General features: G+C 42.4%; 1 protein-coding gene across 2 annotated transcripts in view; it reads left to right on the top strand.

Annotated features, from left to right (window-relative positions):
• Positions 95–24,405, top strand: part of NRDE2 (NRDE-2, necessary for RNA interference, domain containing) — a 50,684-nt gene continuing 26,373 nt past the window's right edge. Inside the window, exons 1-4 of one of the 2 annotated variants that reach the window (XM_021099603.1) lie at positions 95–292; positions 13,527–13,635; positions 15,040–15,273; positions 19,299–19,448. In XM_021099603.1, the coding sequence (XP_020955262.1) occupies positions 229–292; positions 13,527–13,635; positions 15,040–15,273; positions 19,299–19,448 (557 nt within the window). In that variant the 5' untranslated portion in view covers positions 95–228. The remainder of the gene's footprint in view (positions 293–13,526; positions 13,636–15,039; positions 15,274–19,298; positions 19,449–24,405) is intronic. The other variant, XM_021099604.1, reaches the window with a different exon arrangement.

Genomic DNA, 24,405 nt, shown 5'->3' with positions numbered 1-24,405 from the left:
TCCTGCGGGTACTAATTACAGGGAAGAGGTGCCTCTCTCTCACTACGCCCCGCCCTTTTCCCCTCCCTTTCTGCCCCGCCCCGCCCCAGCGGTCTGGCTCAATCCGGAGGAAGCACAAGAAAACCACACTTCCCAGAGTGCATTGCGACGGCAAAGGCCTTACTACCGGCATCCTTTGCCTGGCGCCATTTCTGTGGCGTGAAGAGGCCCTGCGTGCGGCCTGCGGTCATGGCGCTGTTCCCCGCCTTCGCCGGCGTTAGTGAGGCTCCCAGTAGCGGGAGCTCCAGGAAAGGTAAGCACACAAGAGGGATAAAGAAGGCCCTCGGCGGGCTTAGGACGGAGTTTCTCGGGCCAGGGTCTTGGCCCTTGCCTTGGATTTGTTTATCCATTTATATCCCACAGTTCTCTGCGGCTTTGCAAGGCCTTCTGGGAAGAGCAGCTGCTCCGGTCCGGCTTCTGGGCAAGGTTGTAGAGCTCGGGAGAAAGACCGGCCCCGAGAGCTCCGGGAGCTGGGGCTTCCATGTAGTCATATTGTTGAACCCTTTCTCTCGCAGAGCCTCAGTGATTTCACGTAAAAGGGAAACAGTGGTACTCCACATCTCGAGGAGACTCCTGATGCAAACGCTGGATGTCCTTATTACAGCTTGCTTGCTTCTCTGTTTTACTTAGTTCTGAATTGCTAGTTGGATTCGTAGTTTTTGGCCGACTGAGAGTTGGGGAACCTGACCCAGTCAGGAAGTGTTAGTATGAACTTGAGTGGAATCAGAATCCCAACTTCCTAAAACTTTCTGTTCTGAACAATTGCATTCCAACCCTAATCCCTTTCTCTCCAGGTGGGCATAGCTGCTAGGAATAAACTAATACTTATTTACTGCCAGGTGATGACATTGTCTATTTCATTTAAGCCTTGAATGTTCCCAGGAGGTCTGCATTGTTAGAGGTTGTGGCACATAGTAGTAATTTAAAGTAATTAATCCTAAATCATTCACTTCTGGGGCAGAGTCTGTGCCTGGCACCTCTACTGTATCCTCATGGTTCCTACAGTTGTTTTTTGGGGGAAACATTTCTCATAATTGTGAGTAATTTCTTATGTAATTAGTGTAATTTTGGTCACTTTACTCAGTGTTTGTCTGTTCGGTGCAGCATACTTAGCCCCTAGCACAGGCCCAACATAGAGTAGGTGTTCATTAAATATTTGCTGAACAGACAGACCAATAGTAGGTACTTAAAAAAAAGTATATGCAAGATGTACATACAAGATGGAATGTTGTAGATGACACAGGTGAACTACAGGGATAGTGATTTCTGTTGGGAAGTTCAAAGAAGGCTTTAGAGGAGCTGACTTTGGGGATGAGTCTTCAGGACAGTAGAATTTGGACAAATAGGGATAGTGGAAGGGCATCCCAGGGCCTTCAAAGGCAGGCAGGAAAGAAAGCATGAGACCTGTGCAAAGAATGGCAGATTGTTCAGTTTGGAAATTGAGATTTGTAAAGAGGAGCCTTGGGAAATATGGTTGGAACTGGTGATAAGGAATGATACTGACTTGAATAACAGGCCAAGGATTAATCCTTTTGTTTTGGGAGCACAAAATGCCAGGTGTAAAGGGGAGTGTTGCTCTTGTCATTTATCTTAACTAGTGTTTATTGGATGTTTTCTGGGTACTCAGCAGCCAGGGCAATGTTTGTAAAAGAGCTTTTTGTAAAGTACTGTATTTTTTGGAGTTCCTATTGTGGCTCAGTTGTAAAAGCCTGACTAATATGCATCAGGACATGGGTTTGATCCCTGGTCTCGCTCAGTGGCTTAAGAATCTGGTGTTGCTGTGAGCTTTGGTGTAGGTGGCAGGTGTGGCTTAGATCTGGCATGGCTGTGGCGTGTCAATCTGGCAGCTGCAGCTCCAATTCGACTCTTAGCCTGGGAACTTCCATAATGCTGTGGGTACAGCCCTAGAAAGACACACACACACACACAAAAAAAAAACAAACCACCCCAAAACAAAAAACAAAAACAACTGTTTTTAAAAATTAAAAACATTATCGGTCATGATAAAATTATAATTCTTTAATATCACCTAATTGCTAGTCAATATTCAGATTGCCAAGTTGTTTCAAAAATGGCCTTTTACAGTTGGTTTAAGTCAGTATCCAAAGGAATCCAACACTGCATTTTGTGGCTATATCTCGGAGGTCTCTTTTTAATATAAAACAGTTTCTTCCTCCCATCTTTTTTCCCTTGTGATTTATTTGTTGAGGAAACTGGGTCATTTGTCTTGTAGACATTTCCCACCAAATCCTTGTGGTGTTTTTCCACATGCTTCGCTGTTCTAGTATTTTCCTGTAAATTGGTAATTAGATCTAGAGAGTTAATTAGATTCATATATATATTTGCTTGAAAATACCTCATTGCGGGTACCCTGCACTTACTGTTGAACCACATCAGGAGAATGTGCTGTCTTGTTTTCCTCTTTTAGTGGTAAGATTGATCAGTGGGTTCCTGGAGGGCCTGACTCGTCCATTATGAAGCTGCACATCAGTCTTTCACCTAATAATTTTTGCAGCCATTGATGAATATTGCTTAGATCCACTATTTCTTTGAGGTTATAAAATGGTTATTTTCTATTTTTAGCATTCGTCCTGTAGTCATTAGTGTCAATTATCCTATAAAGAACTTCTTCTCAACACTGTTGGGATACCTTGAAATACAGTTGAGGCAGGAAAGGCCAGATGAATGCTTGATTTGTTCCCTTTGTCAGTTTTCAGAATGAGTTGGGGTCCTGGCAACTTTTAGAGGTGACCAATGAGGTGTTTTCCCCCCTCTTTAAATTATGAACTTGTGAATTTTTGGCGTATTTATATTTCAATCCATTGCAAATATTATTTTTCTAGTGCTCAAATTGTCCCATCTTTGGCTAATGAGGGCCTGATCAAGTTGGGCCTTTGTCTTTTTGACATAACCCAGCTGTCTTTAATTGATTCCTTGCTTTCTGCCTTAAAAGCTGCCCAGAGCTTATAGTGCTTACGTGTTTTGTTATGGCCTGAAATTGACCATTTCTCAAAGGAACTCTGGTTTCTTTTAGTGGCAAATTGGTGAGGTTATGTTAAAACCACAGATTGGGTGGTAGGAGTACTCATTGCACTGAATTGTTAATACCTCTAAACATTTTTGGTGACCAGAACCAGGAAGAGAAAAATACATCATGAATTCGTATTGCTCTTTCTAGTCCACATTTAAGGTTGATTGATTGATTGATTTGGCAGCACCTGCAGCAAATGGAAATTCCTTGGGCCAGGGGTTGACTCCTAGCCCCAGCTGCAACCTGTGAGGCAGTGCTGGGTCCTTGAACCCACAGTGCTGGGCCAGGGATCAAACCTGCACCCATGGCAACCCGAGCCATAGCAGTTGGGTTCTTGACCTACTGTGCCACAGCAGGAGCGCCAAGACTGTGAGATTTTTAAAATCGATTTCTTTGATTTACTGTTTGTGTTTCTTTCCTCATATGGTGAAAATCTTAATTCTTTGTGTCGCTTGTCCAATTATTTATATGCTAAAAATGACAATAGTAATACGACTAGTACTAAATAGTTCAATATTTCTTTATACTTCTATTTTGTCCCTGGCTATATATCCCACAGCCCATGTGCTGTTAAATTACTGTGTTATAAATTCACTTGAAATAAATTTTTTGTGTGGTTTCCTTACCAATTGGATGTATAATTAGGCATATTTGTTTTCAAATTTTAGGGATTGTGTTTTTCTTCATTTTGATTTGATCCTGTTTTATTATGTGGAACATTTACATGGTTCTGAAGTTGACGTTGAAAATACGTGTAAACCAGGTATATTCAGAGGAAAAACTTCATCTCTGTTCTCTAATCCTTCCCTACGGGTTAGAATTTTTATTAGTCAGTAATATCCTTCCATTTTTTTCCTCCTTAATATGAACAAGTACATCTGCTTTTTTTTTTTTTGTCTTTTTAGTACCGCACCCACTGCACATGGAGGTTCCCAGCCTAGGGGTCAAATTGGAGCCGTAGCTACTGGCTTACGCCACAGCCACATCAACTTCAGGTCCGAGCCATGTCTGCGACTTCACCACAGCTCACAGCATCACCGGATCCTTAACCCACTGATTGAGGCCAGGCATCTTGCGTCCTCATGGATTCATTTCTGCTGAGCCGGGATGGGAACTCTGCTCCTTTCTGTTTCTTAAATGTGTGCTATTTGCATTCAAATCCCAGGGATCACTCTGCAGTGGTGCAACCTGTGAGGCAATGCTGGATCCTTTAACCCACTGCCAGTATAGAATGGAGCATAGAAGTCTTCCTCACTTGTTGTGACTGGGACACAGAGTTCCATCATGTGGATGCCACATACTTCATTCTGCCAGTTCCCATTAAGGACATTTGGACTGTTTTTGGTCTTTTATTGTGAAAAATAGAAGCACTATACTTTTGATCTTATTTTAAAAAATATTTTTTAAAAATATTGTAAAAATACAAGATGATGTTAGTACTGGTGGGTGGAGAGTTTCAATTAAAATGAAAAGTTAAGGAGTTCCTATTGTGGCTCAGTGGGTTGAGAACCTGACTAGTATCCGTGAGGATATGGCTTCCATCCCTGGCCTCGGCTCAGTGGGTTAAAGGATCTGGCATTGCTGAGAGTTGCAGTGTAGGTTGTAGGCAAGGCTTTCAAGTGAAATTTATTCACTTGAAATAAATTTTTTGTGTGGTTTCCTTACCAATTGGATGTATACTTAGGCATATTTGTTTTCAAATTTTAGGGATTGTGTTTTTCTTCATTTTGATTTGATCCTGTTTTATTATGTGGAACATTTGCTGTGGCTGTGGTGTAGGCCAGTGGCTGCACCTCTGGTTGGACCCCTAGCCTGGAAACTTCCATATGCCGCAGGTGTGGCCCTTAAACTCCTGGGTAGGAAAGGTGAGCAATACTAAGGCAAGTGAAAGCGGCTCTGTTCTCCACTTGGTAGGTACTGTTCACAGGCTAGGACTTAAGTAGGCCTCACACTCAGCAAAGGGTTTTGGGGAGGCTAAATTTAGCAACATTGATTCTCTCAACAAACAGGTATGGTAGGCTTCTCTTGTGTTAGGAGCAGCCCAGAGTCTCTGGTGTATGATCCCTCCCACTCTCGGGCTTTTATCCCCTACACCATCAGATTTATTTAGGATTGTCTGCTCTAGAACATTGTTGCTTGGGAATCAAGTATTTGGCAGAATTGGGATGGAAGATAAGAAGCAGGTGTAGTGTTCGTGTTTGAGGAAAAAACTAAGCACATACCCCCCACCCCCCGCAAACCTGTTCTTCCTCTGTCCACATATCAGAAAATGGCACCGTCATTCTCCAAAGCCCAAACGTATGCATACCTGAATTTCCTGTTTCCCTCAGTTCTTACCAGTCCTTCCAAACTTTTTTTTTTTTTGCTTTTTAGGGTTGTACCTGCAGCATATGGAAGTTCCCAGGGTAAAGGTCTAATCGCAGCTATAGCTGCTGGCCTACAGCATAGCAACACCGGATCCGAGCAATGTCTGTGACCTACACCACAGCTCTTGGCAACACCGGATCTTTAACCCACTGAGCCAAGGCCAGGGACGGAACCCACGTCCTCATGGATACTCGTCAGGTCTTAACCCGCTGAGCCACAACGGGAACTCCCCTCCAAATTACTCTTTTTTTTTTTTTTTTGTCTTTTGTCTTTTTGTTGTTGTTGTTGTTGTTATTGTTGTTGCTATTTCTTGGGCCGCTCCCGCGGCATATGGAGGTTCCCAGGCTAGGGGTTGAATCGGAGCTGTAGCCACCGGCCTACGCCAGAGCCACAGCAACGCGGGATCCGAGCTGCGTCTGCAACCTACACCACAGCTCACGGCAACGCCGGATCATTAACCCACTGAGCAAGGGCAGGGACCGAACCCGCAACCTCATGGTTCCTAGTCGGATTCGTTAGCCCCTGCGCCATGACGGGAACTCCCAAATTACTCTTAAATTCATTAGTTTTCCTCTCTTCTCACTGCCACTGCAAAATTTTTGTCACTGTCATCCCCTGGATTATTAGAATGGCCTCCTAAATAGTCTCCCCATTGTTAGTCCTACTTTCATTCCCTGAACCACTCTCCATACTGTAGCCAGAATTTTAAAATTACTTATTTAAAAGTGCTATGTGCCATTCACTGATATAAATACTCTTGTTTTGTGTTGTACTACCTGAGGCATGCAGAATTCTTGCTAGGGATCAAACCCAAGGCACAGAAGTGATGACACTGGATTTTTTTTTTTTTTTTTTTTTTTTTTTTTTTGCTTTTTAAGGCCACATCCACAGCATATGGAGGTTCCCAGACTAGGGGTCAAATTGGAGTTATAGCTGCTGACTTACGCCACAGCCACAGCAATGCCAGATCTGAGCTACATCTGTGACCTACACCACAGCTCACTGCAACACCAGATCCCTAACCCCTTGAGCGAGGCCAGGGATTGAACCTGCAACTTCATGGTTTCTAGTTGGATTCCTTTCCACTGTGCCACAACGGGAACTCCAACACTGGAGCCTTAACTCATTGAACCACCATGAAATTCCCTCTAAATGCTTTAAAAATATGTATTAACTCATTGAATCCTCATGAAAACCCTGTGAAGTCTATACTATGATTTGCATTTTTAAGGAGGAGGAAACAGACACAGAGCTGGAATTTAGGTTCAAGCAGTCTAGCTTCAAAATGGATGCTCTTAAACACTATTCTTTGCTGCTGATCTTTAAACACTGGGCCTGATTTTGTCACCCCTGCTTAGAAGTCGCAGGTATTTTCCCATTGCTCTTAGGGTAAACACAAACCAATATTTTTTTTAACCTAAGCCTCTTCAGCTTCATTTGGCTCCTGCTCCCCTATTTCCCAGTGGTCCAGCCGTAGCAGCTTCCTGCTGTTTCCCAGAGTCATGCTTTTTTTTTTTTTTTGCTTTTTAGGGCCGAACCTGTGGCCACAGCCACAGCAATGCCGGATCCAAGCCACATCTGTCTCTTACACCACAGATCACGGCAACACAGGATCCTTAACCCACCTCCTCATGGATACTAATTGAGTTCATGACCAGCTAAGCCTCAATGGGAACTCACTGAGAGTCGTGCTTTCTCACTTCAGGCTTTCATACAAACACTTCCCCTGCCCAGATGCTTCCTAGGAGCATATCTGTGTGCCTTTTCCTCATCTTTTAGGTCTTATTGAGCTCTTCTCCCAGGCAGCTTTCTCTGAGCCATACATGGTTTGAATTAGGGAACCTCCTTACGTGCTCTCATTGTACCTTGTATATTTTCTCTGTCTGGGCATTCGTCTCATCACATATATGTGACTGCTGGTGTGTCAGCTCCCTGAAGCCTCTGCTGGATTTCTCCTGCTCGCTGTGTATTCCCAGCACCTAGAACAATGCCCCACTCTGAAAAAGTGAATGAAAGAGGAGACTCGGAGAGATTAAGTGTTTCGTTCAGAGTTGCACAGCTAATAAACAGTAAATAATTGGACTTGTGTTTGAGCTCAGGTCCTTCTGACACCGGAAGGTGTGTTTAAAGCACACTGTGATATTGGAATGTTGGGATTTGGTTGTTTAAAGTTTATCTTTGGGACCCCTGGGTGTCCTCTAATTGTAGGTTAACTCTGTGGAAGGACTGACTTTGCTTAGGTTCTCTGTAATCACCATCATGAACACACTTCTTTGTTGTGTTTGCTGGTGCTTTTTTTGTAGGAATGCTTGTGCTCTCAGAGTCTTTGTCAGAATCAAGGGTTTCCATCAAAATGAAGGGCGTGGCTCATTCTTTTTAAAGGAATAACCTTCTTCCCTAATGTATGTATACATATATAAATTTATATAGTCACCGTTAGAAATGTCGTTTGAATTATCCCTGGTGCTCATCCCTGAGTTCAGGTAAACTAATGATCAGTGCTCTTTTGTTATACAGGTTTTCCCCACTATCTGAAGGTAGTGTTCCAGTGAAACCTTTCATAAGCTGAAATGGCATAAAGCAGAGAAACAATTACTTTAGGACATGGCTTGCTAAGGGATGCACTGAGTCTATCAGGAGTAAGCATAGGTACTCACAGTTCAAAGCCACGGTGACTCGACACTGAGATGCTCAGTGTAGTTCCTCAGGGGGGAGTTGTGCGATGCCACTGTCGCTGCTTAAGGCCTTTCTGAGGGCTCGTTGCAAAACGGCGAAGGCTAGTCTTGCTTGTCACTTTTTTGGATTTCTTTTGGTTAATGAAAATAGGTACTAATGTAGGTCTTTGATAAGAGCAAATTGGTGTAAAGTGAACTTTGGAAAACGGGGGTATACCTGTAATATGATGGGGAATGGATGTAGAGCAAGAATACTTTATCTCACTGTGATTAAAAGATTGCTTTTAAAATTTAAATATTCTATCCTCTATCTGTAGTGGAATTGAATTAAAGCATTTTCACTAGCTATGGAGAAAGAGAATATATATAATAACCTTACGTAATCATAAAAAGCATTTCAGCTTGAAGTGTTCAGTGATGATTCATTGTATTACTTTCTGCAAAATCACAGATGATAGGGTCCTTGCAGATATCTGCCTGGTTTTGTTAGGCAATGGTTCTAAAGTGGCTTTTCTGCCTGCTATTTCCACCCTTCTTCCTTTCTTAGATATGTGTATAGCAAGATGCTAATTTCCAGGGGCGTTTTACTCTGTGACTTTACTAGCCCGCAGGGACCAAAGTTTGTCCGCCGGTCAACTCGTCTGTCTTAAAGCCCAGGCAGGCGGACTCCTGTTAGTCTTCTCTGTAGCATGTTATATCCTGCTTGGCTTTAACACAGTTACATCTAAATACCTATTTGGCATTTGCAGATTGTCGGACGGTGTTAGTAAATGACAGACAGAAAAGGACTTTACAGTCTGATTAATAAAGCATCTTTTTTTTTTTTTTTTGTCTTTTTGTTGTTGCTATTTCTTGGGCCGCTCCTGCGGCATATGGAGGTTCCCAGGCTAGGGGTTGAATCGGAGCTGTAGCCACCGGCCTACGCCAGAGCCACAGCAACGCGGGATCCGAGCCGCGTCTGCAACCTACACCACAGCTCACGGCAACGCCGGATCGTTAACCCACTGAGCAAGGGCAGGGACCGAACCCGCGACCTCATGGTTCCTAGTCGGATTCGTTAACCACTGCGCCACAACGGGAACTCCCCAAAGCATCTTTTTTGATCTCAGATAATGTTCCAGGATTCTGTATAATTAAAACTTAACACAGATGCATTATGTGAACACTTAATATGATTAAATATCAGTACCATGTGAGCAGGGACTTGTTCACCATTGTGCCCCCAAAGCCTGGAACTGAGCTTGAACACATAGGTATTCTGTTCTTTACTGATTAAATCTGCATTCACAATGAAGACTGGAAGAATTCTAAGGTTGTACTTTACCCCTAGCTAATGGGATGCTTTTAACAATTTCACATTCTTTCAGTTCAGTAAATTAGGTGCAGAGATATGGTTTGGATGCTCATTCATTTTATTTATTCAGTAGCTATTTATTGACTCCAGTTACTTTGTATCAAGGCACTGTGTTGGGTGTTGGGAGCTGGGAATACAGGAGTGACTACTCATGGCTCCTATCCACATGTTGCTTTTGGTTTGAGAGGAAGGGAGTGGGGAAGACTGGAGGCAAGCTGGAAGCTTGGAGGCAAGAGTTGTAAACCAGTTAGTATATTTGGCGGCAGAATATTTGGGTTTTGTCTTTTCCTTCTTGTCTGTGGCCACTCTCAGTAGTGTCATAGTAATCATTACTTGTCTGGTCCCTGTAAGAACTTGAGTTGTTAACTTTTGGCTTAAAATATAGTGGGAAAACTTGACATGCACATAATGAGGTTACAGTATGAAAATTGCCATTATATGGAGTTCCCGTCGTGACTCAGTGGTTAATGAATCCGACTAGGGACCATGAGGTGGCGGGTTTGACCCCTGGTCTCGCTCAGTGGGTTAAGGATCTGGCATTGCCATGAGCTGTGGTGTAGGTTGCAGACGGCTTGGATCCTGCATTGCTGTGGCCGTGGTGTAGGCCGGTAGCTGTAGCTCTGATTGGACTCCTAGCCTGGGAACCTCTATATGCCTCGGGTGTGGTCCTAGAAAAGACAAAAAGACAAAAAAAAAAAAAACAACAAATTGCCATTATAACCTGTATCAGGAGACTTAGGAAGAGCAACTCCTTAGTTGTTTTTTGGGGGGTTTTTTTTGTTTTTTGTTTTTTTTTTTGTTTTTTTTTTTTGGTCTTTTTAGGGCCACACCCATGGCCTATGGAGGTTCCCAGTCTAGAGATCCAATCAGAGCTACAGCTGCCGGTCTACACCACAGCAACTTGGGATCTGAGCTGCATCTTCAACCTACACCACAGCTCATGGCAACGGCAGCTCCTTAGCTGTGGAGGTGAAGAGCAGCACCATGGCCTGGTTAGTGAGGACGGGGTGGGGGATCGCAGATCCGGGTTCAGAGGTGTACCTTGACTTCTAGGCCATGTGACCTAACTTCTCTGGACCTCTAACTGGATCTGTGACTGAGGGAGATATCCAGGCTGTGCTCAGAGAGCCTTCTCAGACCCACTTCCTCCCTGTAAAGCCCCAGCAAGAATACCCTGCCTTTTCTGTTCTCATGTTGGACTTTTCTGAAAAATTTTATTTGAACAGTAAGTTCCTTGGTTAAAGTTTGAAAATCTTTGGACTAGATGATCTCCCAGATTTTTCTAGGCCTAAGAGCTAATGATTATTACTTTTAATATTCCACACATGTTCATTGGTAATATGCCAAAGCGGGGGAGGGGGGCAGGAGCAACTTCCCATTGGGCAAAAGTACCTTTTTCCTTAGCCTGGGACTCTCCATGTGCCGCAGGTGCTGCCCTAAAAAGACAAAAAGAAAGAAACAGGAAGGGGTAGAGTTCCCTGGTGGTGAAGCAAGTTAAGGATCCAGTGTTGTCACTGCTGTGGCATGGGTTTGATCCTTGGCCTGGGAAAGGCCACATGCGCAGCAAAAAAAGAACTAGGAAAGGGGAGGGATAATTTTGAGATTAACAGATACACACTACTATATATAATAAGTAAATAGGAGTTCCTGTTGCTCATCAGTTAATGAACCCAACTAACATCCATGAGGACATGGGTTCGATCCCTGGCCTTGCTCACTGGGTTAAGGATCCAGTGTTGCCATGAGCTGTGGTGTAGTTTGCAGACAGTGGCTTGGATCCCTGTGTTGCTGTGACTGTGGCATAGGCCGGCAGCTTCAGCTCTGATTAGATCCCTAGCCTGGGAATCTCCATATGCCTTGGGTGTGGCCCTGAAAAGACAACAGCAAAAAAGATGTAAAATGCTTAACCTCTTGCTTGGCCTACAGTAGGCACTCGATAAGTTAGATTTCCTCTCTTCTTTCCCTTTTTCGTGCTTTATATTGTTACTTTTCTCTTTAGGAATTTCCTTCTCTCTTCCATCTCCTTTTTTCCACACATATTAAACTCCTACTGGAGTATATGCCAGACATTGCTCTCAGTGCTGGTGATGATGCAGCAGTGACTAAAAGAAGGAACCATATCATGGAACATACATACCAGTATCTCTTCCTGATATGCAGTTACCATCAGGGACTAGAATACAGAATATATACAGAACTCTTACAATTCAATGATGAAAAGACCACCCATTTAAAAAAATGGGCAAAGAATTTGAATAACTATTTCTGTTTAAATATGAAGGGGTGATAAACACATGAAAAGATTCTCAACATCATTAGTCACTAGGGAAGTGGAAATCAAAACCATAATGCGAGAGTTCCTTGGTGGTCTAGTGGTCAAGGAGCCCGTGTTGTCACTGCTGTGGCTTGGGTCCGTGCTGTGGCATGTGTTTGATCATTGGCCCAGGAACTTCTGCATGCTGCTGGCAGACCAAAACAGAAATAAAAAACAACCACAATGAGGAAATACATCACACCCCAGTAGGATGACTATAATCTAAGAGATAGTAAGAAGCTGTCAAGGATGTGGAGAAATTAGAGTCTGCATTCCTTGTTAATGGGAGTGTGAAATAGTGCAGTCAATTTGGAAAACAGTCGGGCAGTTCCTCAAAATGCTTAACGTGAGTTACCATATGACCCAGCAATTCTGCTAGATACCTACCCAAGAAAACTAAAAATATATTGTGCAAATAAAACTTGTGCATGTGTTCATAGTGATATTACTTATAATAGTCAAAAAGTGGAAGCAATGGATAATGGATAAAATGTGGCATACCCATAAAATGGAATATTATTCAGCACTAAAGAGGAATAAAGTACTGATACATGCTATAGCATGGATGAACCTTGAAAACATTATGTAAAGTGAAAGAACACAGTTACAAAAGACCACCGTATATTGTAAGATACTGTTTATGTTAAATGTCCAGAATATGCAAATCTCTAGAGATAGAAAGTAGATTAGTGATTGCCGTGGGGTTGGTGGGCAGGGAGTAGGTGATGGAGAGTGACTGCTAATAAGTGTGGGTTTCATTTTGAGATGATGAAAATGCTCTAAAATTATAGTGATAGCTGCACAGTTCTAAATATGCTAAAACCCATTGAATTGTACACCGTAAATGGGTGAACCTTGTATATAATTTTATATCCCAGTATAACTTTAAAAAATGTGGTTAACTCCTCTCTCTAATTTCAGCCTTTTCCTGGGTTCTTTCTCCTGAGTATGTGAATACACTCTGGCCTCCCATCCTAAAACAAAGCAGGACAAAATACGCCCCTCCCTGGGCCCCCTTGCTATCACCATTCATGCTTTTTTTTTTTCTTTCTTTCCTTCATAGCTAAAACCCCTAAACGTTAGAATATGAGTAATTCAGAAATAGAAGAATTAAATATTAATGGATAAGCAGAAATAAGAAAAACTTTGGACATTTAGCCTCACTGCCCAGAGATAATCATTTTTCATATCTTATAGAATTTTATTTAATTTCAATATTATTTAGAAAAGTTGACACCTTGCATTTTTGTTTTCACAGAGAAGGGCCATCATAAGGAAAGACTTAGGTTCAGTTATTACACTAAGGCAGCACTTTGGAATATTCTTTAAAGAACAAATATCTTAATCTTCTGTAGTATTATTAAGTATAGTGGGCTTTTATGCATGATTTGATTTTTTAACTTTTTGGAATTGGGGTCATTAAAACCTAATGCTTTGGGTGCTTTCATGCTCATTAGAATGTGGACGGCATTCATATGGCCTTGTTGCACCTTAGGCCACACTCATTACATGGCTTTTGCTTAAGCGGCAGCCTCATATCACAAGAGGATTTCAGTCTTAAATATCTCAGACTGTGTTAAAGCCCCATGCCCTGTGAAAGGAACAGTTTCATGGATTCCCTTCAGCTTCTCTGGACTGTTCAAGATGTCTGGCAGACATTGGCTGTGCATTGGTAAGATGGATTTCCTCCTTCAGAAATCAGATTGAGCTAATTTCATTGATCTTTTCTTCCTTTTGCATGTACAGAACTAGACTGGCTGAGCAACCCAAGCTTTTGTGTTGGAACCATAACATCTCTGAGCCGACAAACTGAAGAGGCCACACCACTTGTTTCTCAAGGGACAGCACTAACAAGGTAGCTGTTTTGTTTTTTCTTTTCAGGGGCTGCACCTGAGGCATATGGAGGTCCCCAGGCTAATGGGCTAATGGTCGAATTGGAGCTGCAGCTACACCACAGCCACAGCAACACAGGATCTGAGCTGAGCTGTGTCTTTGACCTACACAGAAGCACATGGCAATGCTGGATCCTTAACCCAGTGAGCAGGACCAGGGATTGAACCCAAATCCTCATGGATACTAGTTGGGTTCATTACCGCTGAGCCACAACGGGAACTGTAACAAGATAGTTTTTTGATAGATGGGTTTTTGGTCTCTGTCAGGGTACCATCTATAGCTTAGCTTGAATGATGCTCTGTAGAAAACCCTGTGATAAGAGTTAAGTAGAACTCTTCCCTTTACCTCATCTAATGAGGTGATCTTTGACTGTTTTCCCTTGCTTGACTCTTATGGACTATCTCCTTTTTCCCCTTTGCATTACAGTGGCAAGTACATGACACAGTTACTGCCAATAATTAGGCCACAAGGGAAATGGCATCACTGTGATCCTTAAGTAACTTCATTAACCTCATTAGTGACCTTTAGAATATTGTAATTCAGATATGTCTTTAGTTGCATAAAGATAGGAATTGCCTACAAAAATAGAAGGAGTTTGTATAATAACAGAGTAAAATCTCATGAAAACTTTGGGGAAAGCAAGATGGCACACATCTGTACCCAGCTTTGAAGGGATTTTGTTATAGCTCGCTGGACTAAGAAATGAACTCTCTCACAAGTAGAGACCCAGTGATCTTACTAATTTGATGAGCCCAGGGAAGCCGTGTACTCTAAAAGCATAAGAGGCCTTTAGAAATTGAGAATAGTTGATGTGTTGGAGGGTGTTGTTTGTAGATATTTCGCTAATGAGGAAGAGCTGGTTGTAACTTTTAAAAACCAGGACCCTGAAATTGGATTGTGATGATCATTGTACAGCTACAGGTGTGATAAATTCATTGAGTAATTAAAAAAAATAATAAATAAAAACCAGGACCAGAGTTAAACCTTTTTTTTTTTTTTTTTTTTTTGCAATAAGGTCCTGCTGGCATAATATGTAGGACTGAAAATAAAGCTTTTATTGTGTCTTAAAAACTGTGATAAAATAATTGGTAGATTATTTTTCTTTAAAAGTGTGTAGATATGAAAGTGTAGGTTTAGAAGCTATTAAGATTAGAATTTCTTCACCTGATGTTATTTTAGGTCCAACTCCTAAGTCTTGAAGGTGAGCCCTAATCCAGAAAGGTGCTGTATAGTATATGGTCAAATAGTATGTCTGTGTGGACATTTATAGGATTTCCTTTTACTTATTTGTTTATTTGCATACTTATTTACACATTTTCCCTAATTTTCTTTTGAAAATAATTCTAGCATTGATTTTCCTAAACAGGAGTCCTTTGAAATCAGAGCGTTCAGATGAAAGTGACACTAACAGAAAGCCCACACAAACAAGCAGAAAGAAGAAGAAAGAGAAAAAAAAGAAAAGGAAGCATCAGCACCACAAGAAAACCAAGAGAAAACGTGGGCAGTCAAGCAGCAGTGGATCCGAGTCAGATACTGATTCTGAAAAGGACAAACCTTCCAGAAGCATCAGAGATGGAAACAAGGAATCAGAGAAACCAAAGTAGGTTTTCTCTTCTCAAAAACCTGTGATTTTTCATATCTTGAATTATTTCTCCCTTGATTGTTGGTGATAAGTTAGACATTTGAGTGAATATTTAGCCGCTCAATCAAAATAGAGTCAATAAATACCTTAGTAAAGCTGGGAAAAAGCAGAAAGAGCCCTACCATTAGGTCAACCTAAGAAAAGAAAACTTTCATTTTAAAAAAAGAATAAGGCCATGATTTTATTTGAGAAATATTGCTGAGGCACAGTAACGATTGTGTCAAAATCTGGTTCAGGCAAAAAGTATATAGGATTTTTGGAAGATAGAGAATGTGCCACTTGCTGGGCATATGGGCTAGTTCACTACTTAGTTTTACATGCATTTATTTATTTTTTATTTTTAAAATTTTATTTTTTAAGGTTTTAACACATTTATTTCGATGTTTTAAAATTTTTAAAACATTAAAAAAAATTTTTATTTATTTCTTTTGGCCATGCCAGTGGCATGTGGAAGTTCCCAGGCTAGGTATCGAACAGCAGAGACAATGCTAGATCCTTAACCCGCTGTGCCACAAGGCAGCTCCTTACATGCCTTCATAAAGAATGAGAAAAATGTCTTTCTCTTTCTTGACATGTCTTCCTTTCAGTCACCCACATTAAAACCCCTGTTGTATTGGGAGTTCCTATTGTGATTCAGCGGTAATGAACCCAGCTAGTGTCTGTGGGGACGCAGCTTCGATTCCTGGTCTCGCTAAGTGGTTGAGGATCTGGCGTTGCCGTGAGCTGTGGTGTAGGTTGCAGATGTGGCTCGGATCCCAAGTAGATGTGGCTGTTGTGTAGGCCGGCAGCAACAGCTCCAATTTGACCCCTAGCCTGCCAACTTCCGTATACCTCAGGCACTGACCTAAAAAGACAACCCCCGCCCCCCGCCCCGAGTTTGCTCCTGCATGTGCTTGCCTGCGCACTCTCTCTCTGGTTAAGGTTGATGTAGCACTTAAAATAATCATTGCTTTTGTCCTTATTTCACAGCTGTTTAGAATCACTGGGTTGGAGGTACAGAATGGCTCATGACCACCTACTTCCTTTCCTTGGGGGTTTTCTTTCTCCCCGTGTTTCGCTTGTCTGCCCTGGGCATAGCGTTCACGGCGTTCTGTAGATCTGGTCAGTGCAGGTGCTGAGTGATAGCTTTTCCTCTCTGCTAAGTCTGACCTCCTCCTGCGTAGGAGGCACTGTCCCATGTGTGTGACTCGCGGTATGTGGTGAAACTGCTTGAGTCATTCCTCAATTAACTTTTTTCTTTCCTTCGTTCATGTGGTCTAGAAGAGAGGAAATTTAAGTACCCGTTCGAGGCATACTTTAATAAATTTAGTGCTGTTAAGATTTTTATGACCCTTCAGGGCTTATTTGCTTTAGTTATGTGCTTATGAGTCCCACTGATGTTGGAGTTTCCATCAGAGGCAGACAACGTGGTCTGCTGGGATCCCTTTGTTATCAGATCAGCATTGGAGAACCACAGGCCTCTGTGGCTCAGAGGATCCAGATTTATTTAGCTCTGTCTGCGTCTCAGGTGCTGTGCCTGTAACCCTAGAAGAAGGAAAAATAAAGGAGTCTAGCAGAAAGATTCTGAATTTGACTGAATTTCTGTGGCAGAGCCACTCCTCCCTTCTTACCTTTGTATGCTCTTCCCCACCAGAGGTTAACGTAGGTCCTGATGTGTAATAAACTCTCAGTACATTTTTGTTCTGTGAATGAATGGATGAGTAGATCATTGATTCTTATTAGTATGTCTTCAAAGCAAATGCATAATCGTTGTGTGTTGTGAAGACTCATCTTTAACTATTTGTCTTTTTTTTTTTTTTTTTTGCTGAGGAAAATGAGTTTTATAGGATTTCCTGAAACTGTACCAGAACTACCATAAGAACTTGAAAGAGTAATTTTCAGCCTGTGCTTAACCACATCAGAAGTGATCTTTACAGTCTCTCGATAGTTTTATAATCTAGGTAGCACTTTTTTTTTTTTTTTTTTTTTTTTTAAGGGCTGCACCTGAGGCATGTGGAGGTTCCCAGGCTAGGGGTCAAATTGGAGCTACAGCTGCTGGCCGACACCACAGCCACAGCAACATCAGATCTGAGCCGCATCTTCAACCTACACCACAGCTCACAGCAACGCTGGATCCTTAACCCACTGAGTGGGGCCAGAGATCAGACCCATGTCCTCATGGATACTAGTCCATTTCCTTACCACTGAGCCATGACAGGAACTCTGATCCAAAGGCACTTTTAAGTTTGTTGATGTTTTGTAGAGTATCCCCATTAAGATTAGGGTGGGTTGTTCTTGTCTTTGTCTTTGACTTTCTTACTGTTCACTTCTGTAGCCTTTTCCTGGGAAGGTGACCTGGAAGAGTTGTTTGTTTCTGCACAGACAAGGACTAAGACATTAGTGAGTTGTGTCTTCTGTGATATCAGGAAAGCGGTGTTGGGTGTGTGGCCAGCAGGGTGGAGGGGGTTGTGTACCATATGGGGCTCTTATTCAGGGTCATCGGGGGACAGCTTCCCCAGAGACCATAGCTTCTTGCGACCTTCATTTCCTAGGATGAGCTCTTCACTGTCAGGTGCAGGTCCTTCCCTGTGCAGCCCGGACCACATCCCGCTTCCCGACTGCAGTACCCAGTAGGGGAGGGATGAGGGCCTCTTACTCTCCAGCGGTGGTCTGCAGCAGGCCCTTCCTCCCCCCTTCCCCTAGCTGGCTTTCCTTTTCTTTCTGGAATGTGTCCATCCCTTTCTCTCCCTTTGCTGCCCTTTTTGATTTTTGTCATCAGAAAACCCTGCACAGTTGTTTCGAAGGGAATATGTTAAAATCACCATGTATTTTAACCCGAGATGCTTCTTCGTTCAACAGATATTTGTTGAGTAGCTACTATGCGTCCCTGAAATACCATTCCTTGTGTCCCCAGCCAAGAGTGATTTAGAAGTCTTTTGAATCTATTTCTATCTGGGTAGTAGAGCCAAAAACAAAGATGGAACAACAGTTAATGACTGTTTTGACTTCTTGAGCAGCTTCTTGTGTTAGCAGCATTACAAACTAATTTAGAGGAAGAAAGATATTAGATGCCAGAAGAACCTTTCCCTCCCTTTCATTTGACTCCTAGGGAACTGGTTCCATTTGTATCCGAGCTGAAAGTCTTTCAACTCATAAACTGGTTCAAAGGAATAAATAAGTGTCTTGCTCTTACAGCGACTCTCTGCCGTTTATGTAGAGGTTCATCCATATCAACAGAACACCCTACACAGAGCCTGGACTGTAAGCGTGAGACTTAGACCCATGCCTAAGTAGCCTCCAAGACTGAACCATACAGAACTGTGGCTTCCTTGTTAAGTTTTGAATTGGAATAAATTATCTGAGCACTATCAAATGAGTTAGATAAAGTAAGGGCAGCCTTATTTTTCTTCCTCCTTCCCTCCCTTTCCTTTCTTTCTTAGAAGAGAACTTGTTTATCAATATATTTGAAGATCAAGTTATAGTCATTTAAATGAATTATTAAAAAAGAAGGGAGTTCTTGTCATGGCGCAGTGGAAACGAATCCAACTGGGAACCATGAGGTTGCAGCTTCGATCCCTGGCCTCGCTCAGTGGGTTAAGGATCCAGCATTGCCGTGAGCTGTGGTGTAGGTCGCAGGTGAGGCTTGAATCCTGCATTGCTATGGCTCTGGCAAAGGCCGGCAGCTATAGCTCTGATTAGACCCCTAGCCTGGGAATCTCCATATGCCGTGGGTGCGGCCCTAAAAAGACAAAAGGCAAAAAACCCACAAAAAAAACAAAACAAAAAAAAGGCACCTATATCCTCTATGTTAATTCTTCCAGAGTAGGTGTCCTCTTGCCATCTCTGTGACACGTTCACATCTTATGTACTTAGGTGTGCTTGATGCCGAATGGAGTTTGAAATATTTAACCTTCATGTTTCTGAAATGTGAAATATGTGACTGGGAGATTTTTAAATCTAAAATATTTCTCCCTTTTTCTTTCTCACCTTCCTTTGTCTCACAGTCAAGAAAATAATGCTGCTGCTGACAATGGACGTCGCTTTGTTTGGCTTGAGGACATTCAGCCTCTGACAGGAGAAACCTTCAGGACAGACAAGAAACCAGACCCTGCAAACTGGGAGTATAAGTCTCTTTACCGAGGAGATATAGCAAGGTACCCATCCTCGAGACTTTCCTGGTTTTCACTGGGGGGAGGTGGCTTCCTTCTCCTCTGAGCTGTCAGTGTTGTCTCTGTCTGTTTGCCAGCTGCACCCCCTATGGGTGCTCTTGGGTTTTATCCATTCTTAAGTTGTTGAGGCATAAACAATCGTAGGTGAGTAATCACACATTCTAAAATAAAAGTTTAAACCTGGAGATCAGGTTCCAGGTCAGATTAATCTTATTAAGCCCCAGTGCTTGGCATGATGTAGGTGTTCAGTAGGTATTTGTTTAATGAATGAATCTAAAAATACCTTGAGTTCCCCTTGTGGCTCAGCAGTAACGAACCTGATTAGTATCCATGAGAATGCAGGTTCAATCCCTGGCTCCACTCAGTGGGTTAAGGATCCGGCGTTGCTGTGAGCTGTGGTATAGGTCACAGATGTGACTCAGATCCGGTATTGCTGTGGTTTGTGGTGTAGGCTGGCAGCTGCAGCTCCGATTAGACCCCTAGTCTGGGAACTTCCACATGCTGCAGGTGTGGCCCTAAAAAAAGAAAAAAACAGATAAGAATACCTTGAAATAATTGTGACAAACTCTATAAAGCGTTTGATCTAATCTATACACCATTCTTAAAAATTACAAAAGCCTTGTATTTGTCCACCCCCCACATGCCATTTTTTGAAAATGACATTAAATGGTGATGACTCTTTCAAAATGTTTCTAGCAATACATCACCAGATAATATTAAAGATAGATGATGATATTTGCTTCAGTAATGAGTTTAAAGTTTTCTCCTCTGTCAATCAAAATAATTTGAATCCTCAGTAAACCCTTTAGACACTGAGTATTTTATTGTAAGACGTTGTTGAGAACATAATGAGCAGTAATACAATAGTCTCTGTTCCCAAATAGCTTATAGACGAAAACTGAAGGAAGAGAATCATGGACTATATGGCCAAGAGAAGGCCTTTGAAGGTCATTATCATTCTTTATGGGCCAATTACTTTTTTTTTTTTTGCAATTTCTTGGGCCGCTCCCGTGGCATATGGAGGTTCCCAGGCTAGGGGTTGAATCGGAGCTGTAGCCACCGGCCTACGCCAGAGCCATAGCAACGCTGGATCCGAGTCACGTCTGCAACCTACACCACAGCTCACGGCAACGCCAGATCCTTAACCCACTGAGCAAGGGCAGGGACTAAACCCACAACCTCATGGTTCCTAGTCGGATTCGTTAACCACTGCGCCACGACGGGAACTCCCAATTACTTTTTAAAGTAAATTTTATTTCCCATTGCTTTGGGAAACATATTAATCATGTTTTCACTCATCATGACATTATAACTCATCACATAAGCAATTCCAACCAAAATTTCCTTTATAATGAGCTTATATCAGTTATTTTTTGCTGCATATTCATATCTCCGTACGATCCACTAAATCCTCATGGCAGTGAGTAAATGATTGTCACATTTAAGCATATTTGTACATTTTTGCATTTTTTTTGTTTTTAATTGTCTTTTTCTAGGGCCGCACCCACAGCATACGGAGGCTCCCAGGCCAGGGGTCCAATCGGAGCTGTAGCTGCTGACCTACACCAGAGCCATAGCAACACCAGATCCGAGCCGCGTCTGCAACCTACACCACTGCTCATGGCAACGCTGGATCCTTGACCCACTGAGCGAGTCCAGGGATCGAACGCACAACCTCATGGTTCCTACTCAGATTTGTTAACCACTGAGCCACGACGGAAACTCCCATTTTTGCATAATTTTAATGCCCCCTAAAGTCTTATGTGGCTTTCCATGCCAGCACAGTATTTGTCCAGATATGGGATACGCAGCCAAGGCTGACTGGGCACACAGTATGTAGCACCATCTGGGGCTCATTCCCTCACTGACATTAGCCTGTCTGCTCCTCAGAGCTGCTTGCGTGGGAGGCGGGCACTCTGATGTAGCCAGCAAGGGAAAGCAGGCTTCAGAGATGAAGTACCTTCTCAGGGTCATGCACCCAGGAAGCAGGAGAGACGAGATTTAAACCTGCGTTGCTGTGACTTCAAATGTTCTTTCATTGTCTGCAGAGGTTGTGTGGTAGGACATTCTCTAGGTCGGGAAACAGAAAAGTCTGGCTATCCTGCCTTTGCCATTGACTCGTAATGTGATCCTAGGCACATCCTTCGACCCTTCTGAGCCTCCACTTCATCATTTCTGAATAGGGGATTAGAACTCCTGCGCCCTGCACTCAAATATCAGAAATATTTGTTACGGAATTAGATACGATATGCAATATAAAGGGTTATTATTTAGTAATAGATGAAAAAAGGGAAAACTATTAATAGAGAGTAGCTCTTGAGCCTCCACTAATGAATGGCTCAGACCTCACTCAGAAGACTAGTTAGAGACAACTTTATACATCCGCAAAGAGACTACTGCAAAGGGCTTAGGGCGTGGGGCGATTTCCTGGTAGTTTACTAATGCTTAAGTGAGGCAGGTCTTGCTGGGAAACAGCTGAACAGCTCGTAGTATGGAAGGTTAGGAAGGTCTTGGTCCCCTGCAGTCTCTGCTGGTCAGAGGGCGGTGGCAAGACGGTGTCAGGCACTGAATCTTGATGCCTTTTTGGAGAGATACTGACAAACCCAGGGCACTGAGAGCAAGGTGAGCAGACGCATGGCTAACACTGTTATGTGAGCCTTAGGTGAGGGCTTGTGGGCATTTGGCCTCTATCAGGGATGTGGTCGCTGTCTCGCAAGCTCTGTTGGACTATCTTTTGGAAGGTGGGTTGGCAGTGCTCTGTGTAACTTGGGAAGGCAGAGCCAGGACCAGCGAGTGGAAGTTTGGCTCCACATAAAAGCGGCTCGGACAGTGTGAGCGTCCCAGCAGTGACGTGGTGTGTGTTGGAGCATCATGGTGAAAGGGGTTGGGTTCTAAAGTGAGTGTAACAGTACCTTTGGAAAATTCCTTAGGACTAATATACTATCTGTCAGTGAAGTTCAGCTAGTTTTTTCCTCCATTTTTGGAAGAGATTCTTGTTTCTTTGGCTACACACCAGATGAAATAGTTGGCTTATGTTTAGGAGCCAAGTTGTATGAAATAATAATAACAATTTAAACTTTATCTAGCCCTTACTGTATGGCTAAAGACTTTACATATATAAACTTTTTGGATCATCCTAGCAGTTCTGTGACATAGTGACTGTTATTGTCCCTGTTTTACAGATGAGGAAGCCGAGGCACAGTGTATTTGTTTTTTAAAACTTGATCACAGTCACCCTGTTAGTAAATGGTGAAATTGGAATTTGGACCTAGGTAGGCCAGACACTGAGAAGGCAGGTGTGAATTTGAGTTCATGGAAGGAAAGGCAAATTTATGTTGCCCAGTTCGCTCCGGGGCTCAGAGCTACTAAGTGGATTCAGGATAGAACTGGGAACTTGACTTAAATATACTCTCTTCTGAAATCTTTCCTTTCCCTCTTCTCTCCTCTTCCCTTCCTCCCTCATTTTCTGAATTTATTTTATTTTATTTTATTTTATTTTATTTTATTTGTCTTTTTGCCATTTCTTGGGCCGCTCCCGGGGCATATGGAGGTTCCCAGGCTAGGGGTCTAATCGGAGCTGTAGCCACCGGCCTACACCAGAACCACAGCAACTCGGGATCCGAGCCTCGTCTGCAACCTACACCACAGCTCACAGCAACGCCGGATCCTTAACTCACTGAGCAAGGCCAGGGTTCGAACCCGCAACCTCATGGTTCCTAGTCGGATTCGTTAACCACTGAGCCATGATGGGAACTCCAGAATTTATTTAAATTAGATACATGCAATATCATTCACTGAACCTCCCAACAAAGTGGGGGGTCCTACCTCTGGAATTATTCAAGTGAAGACTAGCTGGTTATTTGATAAGGATTTTATAGGAAAAGTGCCTTGGGGGGGCTGTTGCATTAAATTACATCCTAGGTCCTGTCCAATTATTAAGATTCTATGATAATGATAAATTGGATACAACTTAAATATCCAACAATAGGAAAATGGTTAAATTAGAGTATCTTCCGGTGAACTAGTTTGAAGCCAATAAAAATTGTATTTTCTAAAACTAACGATGTGAGGAAATGCTTAAAAGTAGGGAGGCTTAAAAGCCTCAAGCTATATATCAGATGTTTTTAAAAAGGATGTGTATATGTAAATAAATATGTATATATACACACATTAAAAGTTGACACTGAATAATGTCACTTTTTTTCTCCTTTATCATTTTCATCTAATTTGTTAAAAAAGGACATTATTAAAATCAGTTCTACAAAATACAATTTTAAAGTCAGAAAACTCAGTAAACAGTTTTAAGAGGTTATTTGAACATCCAAAATACTGTTCATTTTTAGTGAAAATAAAACAGTAATTAAGGAGAACAAGTCTAGTTTTTAATGTAAAATTTCGTAGGGGATGAAAGGCCTATATAACCTATTTTAACCTATTTTATCACCCCTTTGCTTCAGTTGTTTGATAAGTGGAAAGGAGAGAGATTATCTTGAAGTAATCCAGGGGGAACTGGGAGAGAGGATAAAAGAAAAGCTTTGAGAGAAGACGTGTGTGTGAGGGAAACTTGCTCCGAAGTGGGAATCTCCACACCCGCGCGGTGAAGGAGCCAGGGGCCGGCAGAGCGCTTCTCAGGGACCTGTTGCCGGCGAGGAAGGAAAGGAGATGATGGGAGGTGGAGACAGAGCCTTCTGGGAGTTGACAAGGATGGCAGTGCTTCTCTCTTGCTTTTTTCTCTCCATAGCATTTTATTGTGGGAAAAATTTAAAATGCAGCAGGCATCGAAAGCATTTTACAGTGAGCACTCATTTACCCACACCCTACATTCTAGCATTGTGTTTCGGTACTTTCCTTATCACATACCTGTCCATTCATCTCTCTATCAACCCATCTTATTTTTTTCTTTTTTTTTTTAAGGGCCACATCTGTGGCATATGGATGTTCC

This window comes from Sus scrofa, chromosome 7, assembly GCF_000003025.6.
Source record: "Sus scrofa isolate TJ Tabasco breed Duroc chromosome 7, Sscrofa11.1, whole genome shotgun sequence".
Lineage (NCBI taxonomy): Eukaryota > Metazoa > Chordata > Mammalia > Artiodactyla > Suidae > Sus > Sus scrofa.
Note: the sequence above shows the minus strand (reverse complement) of the source record. Positions and strands in the feature narration are given on the sequence as shown.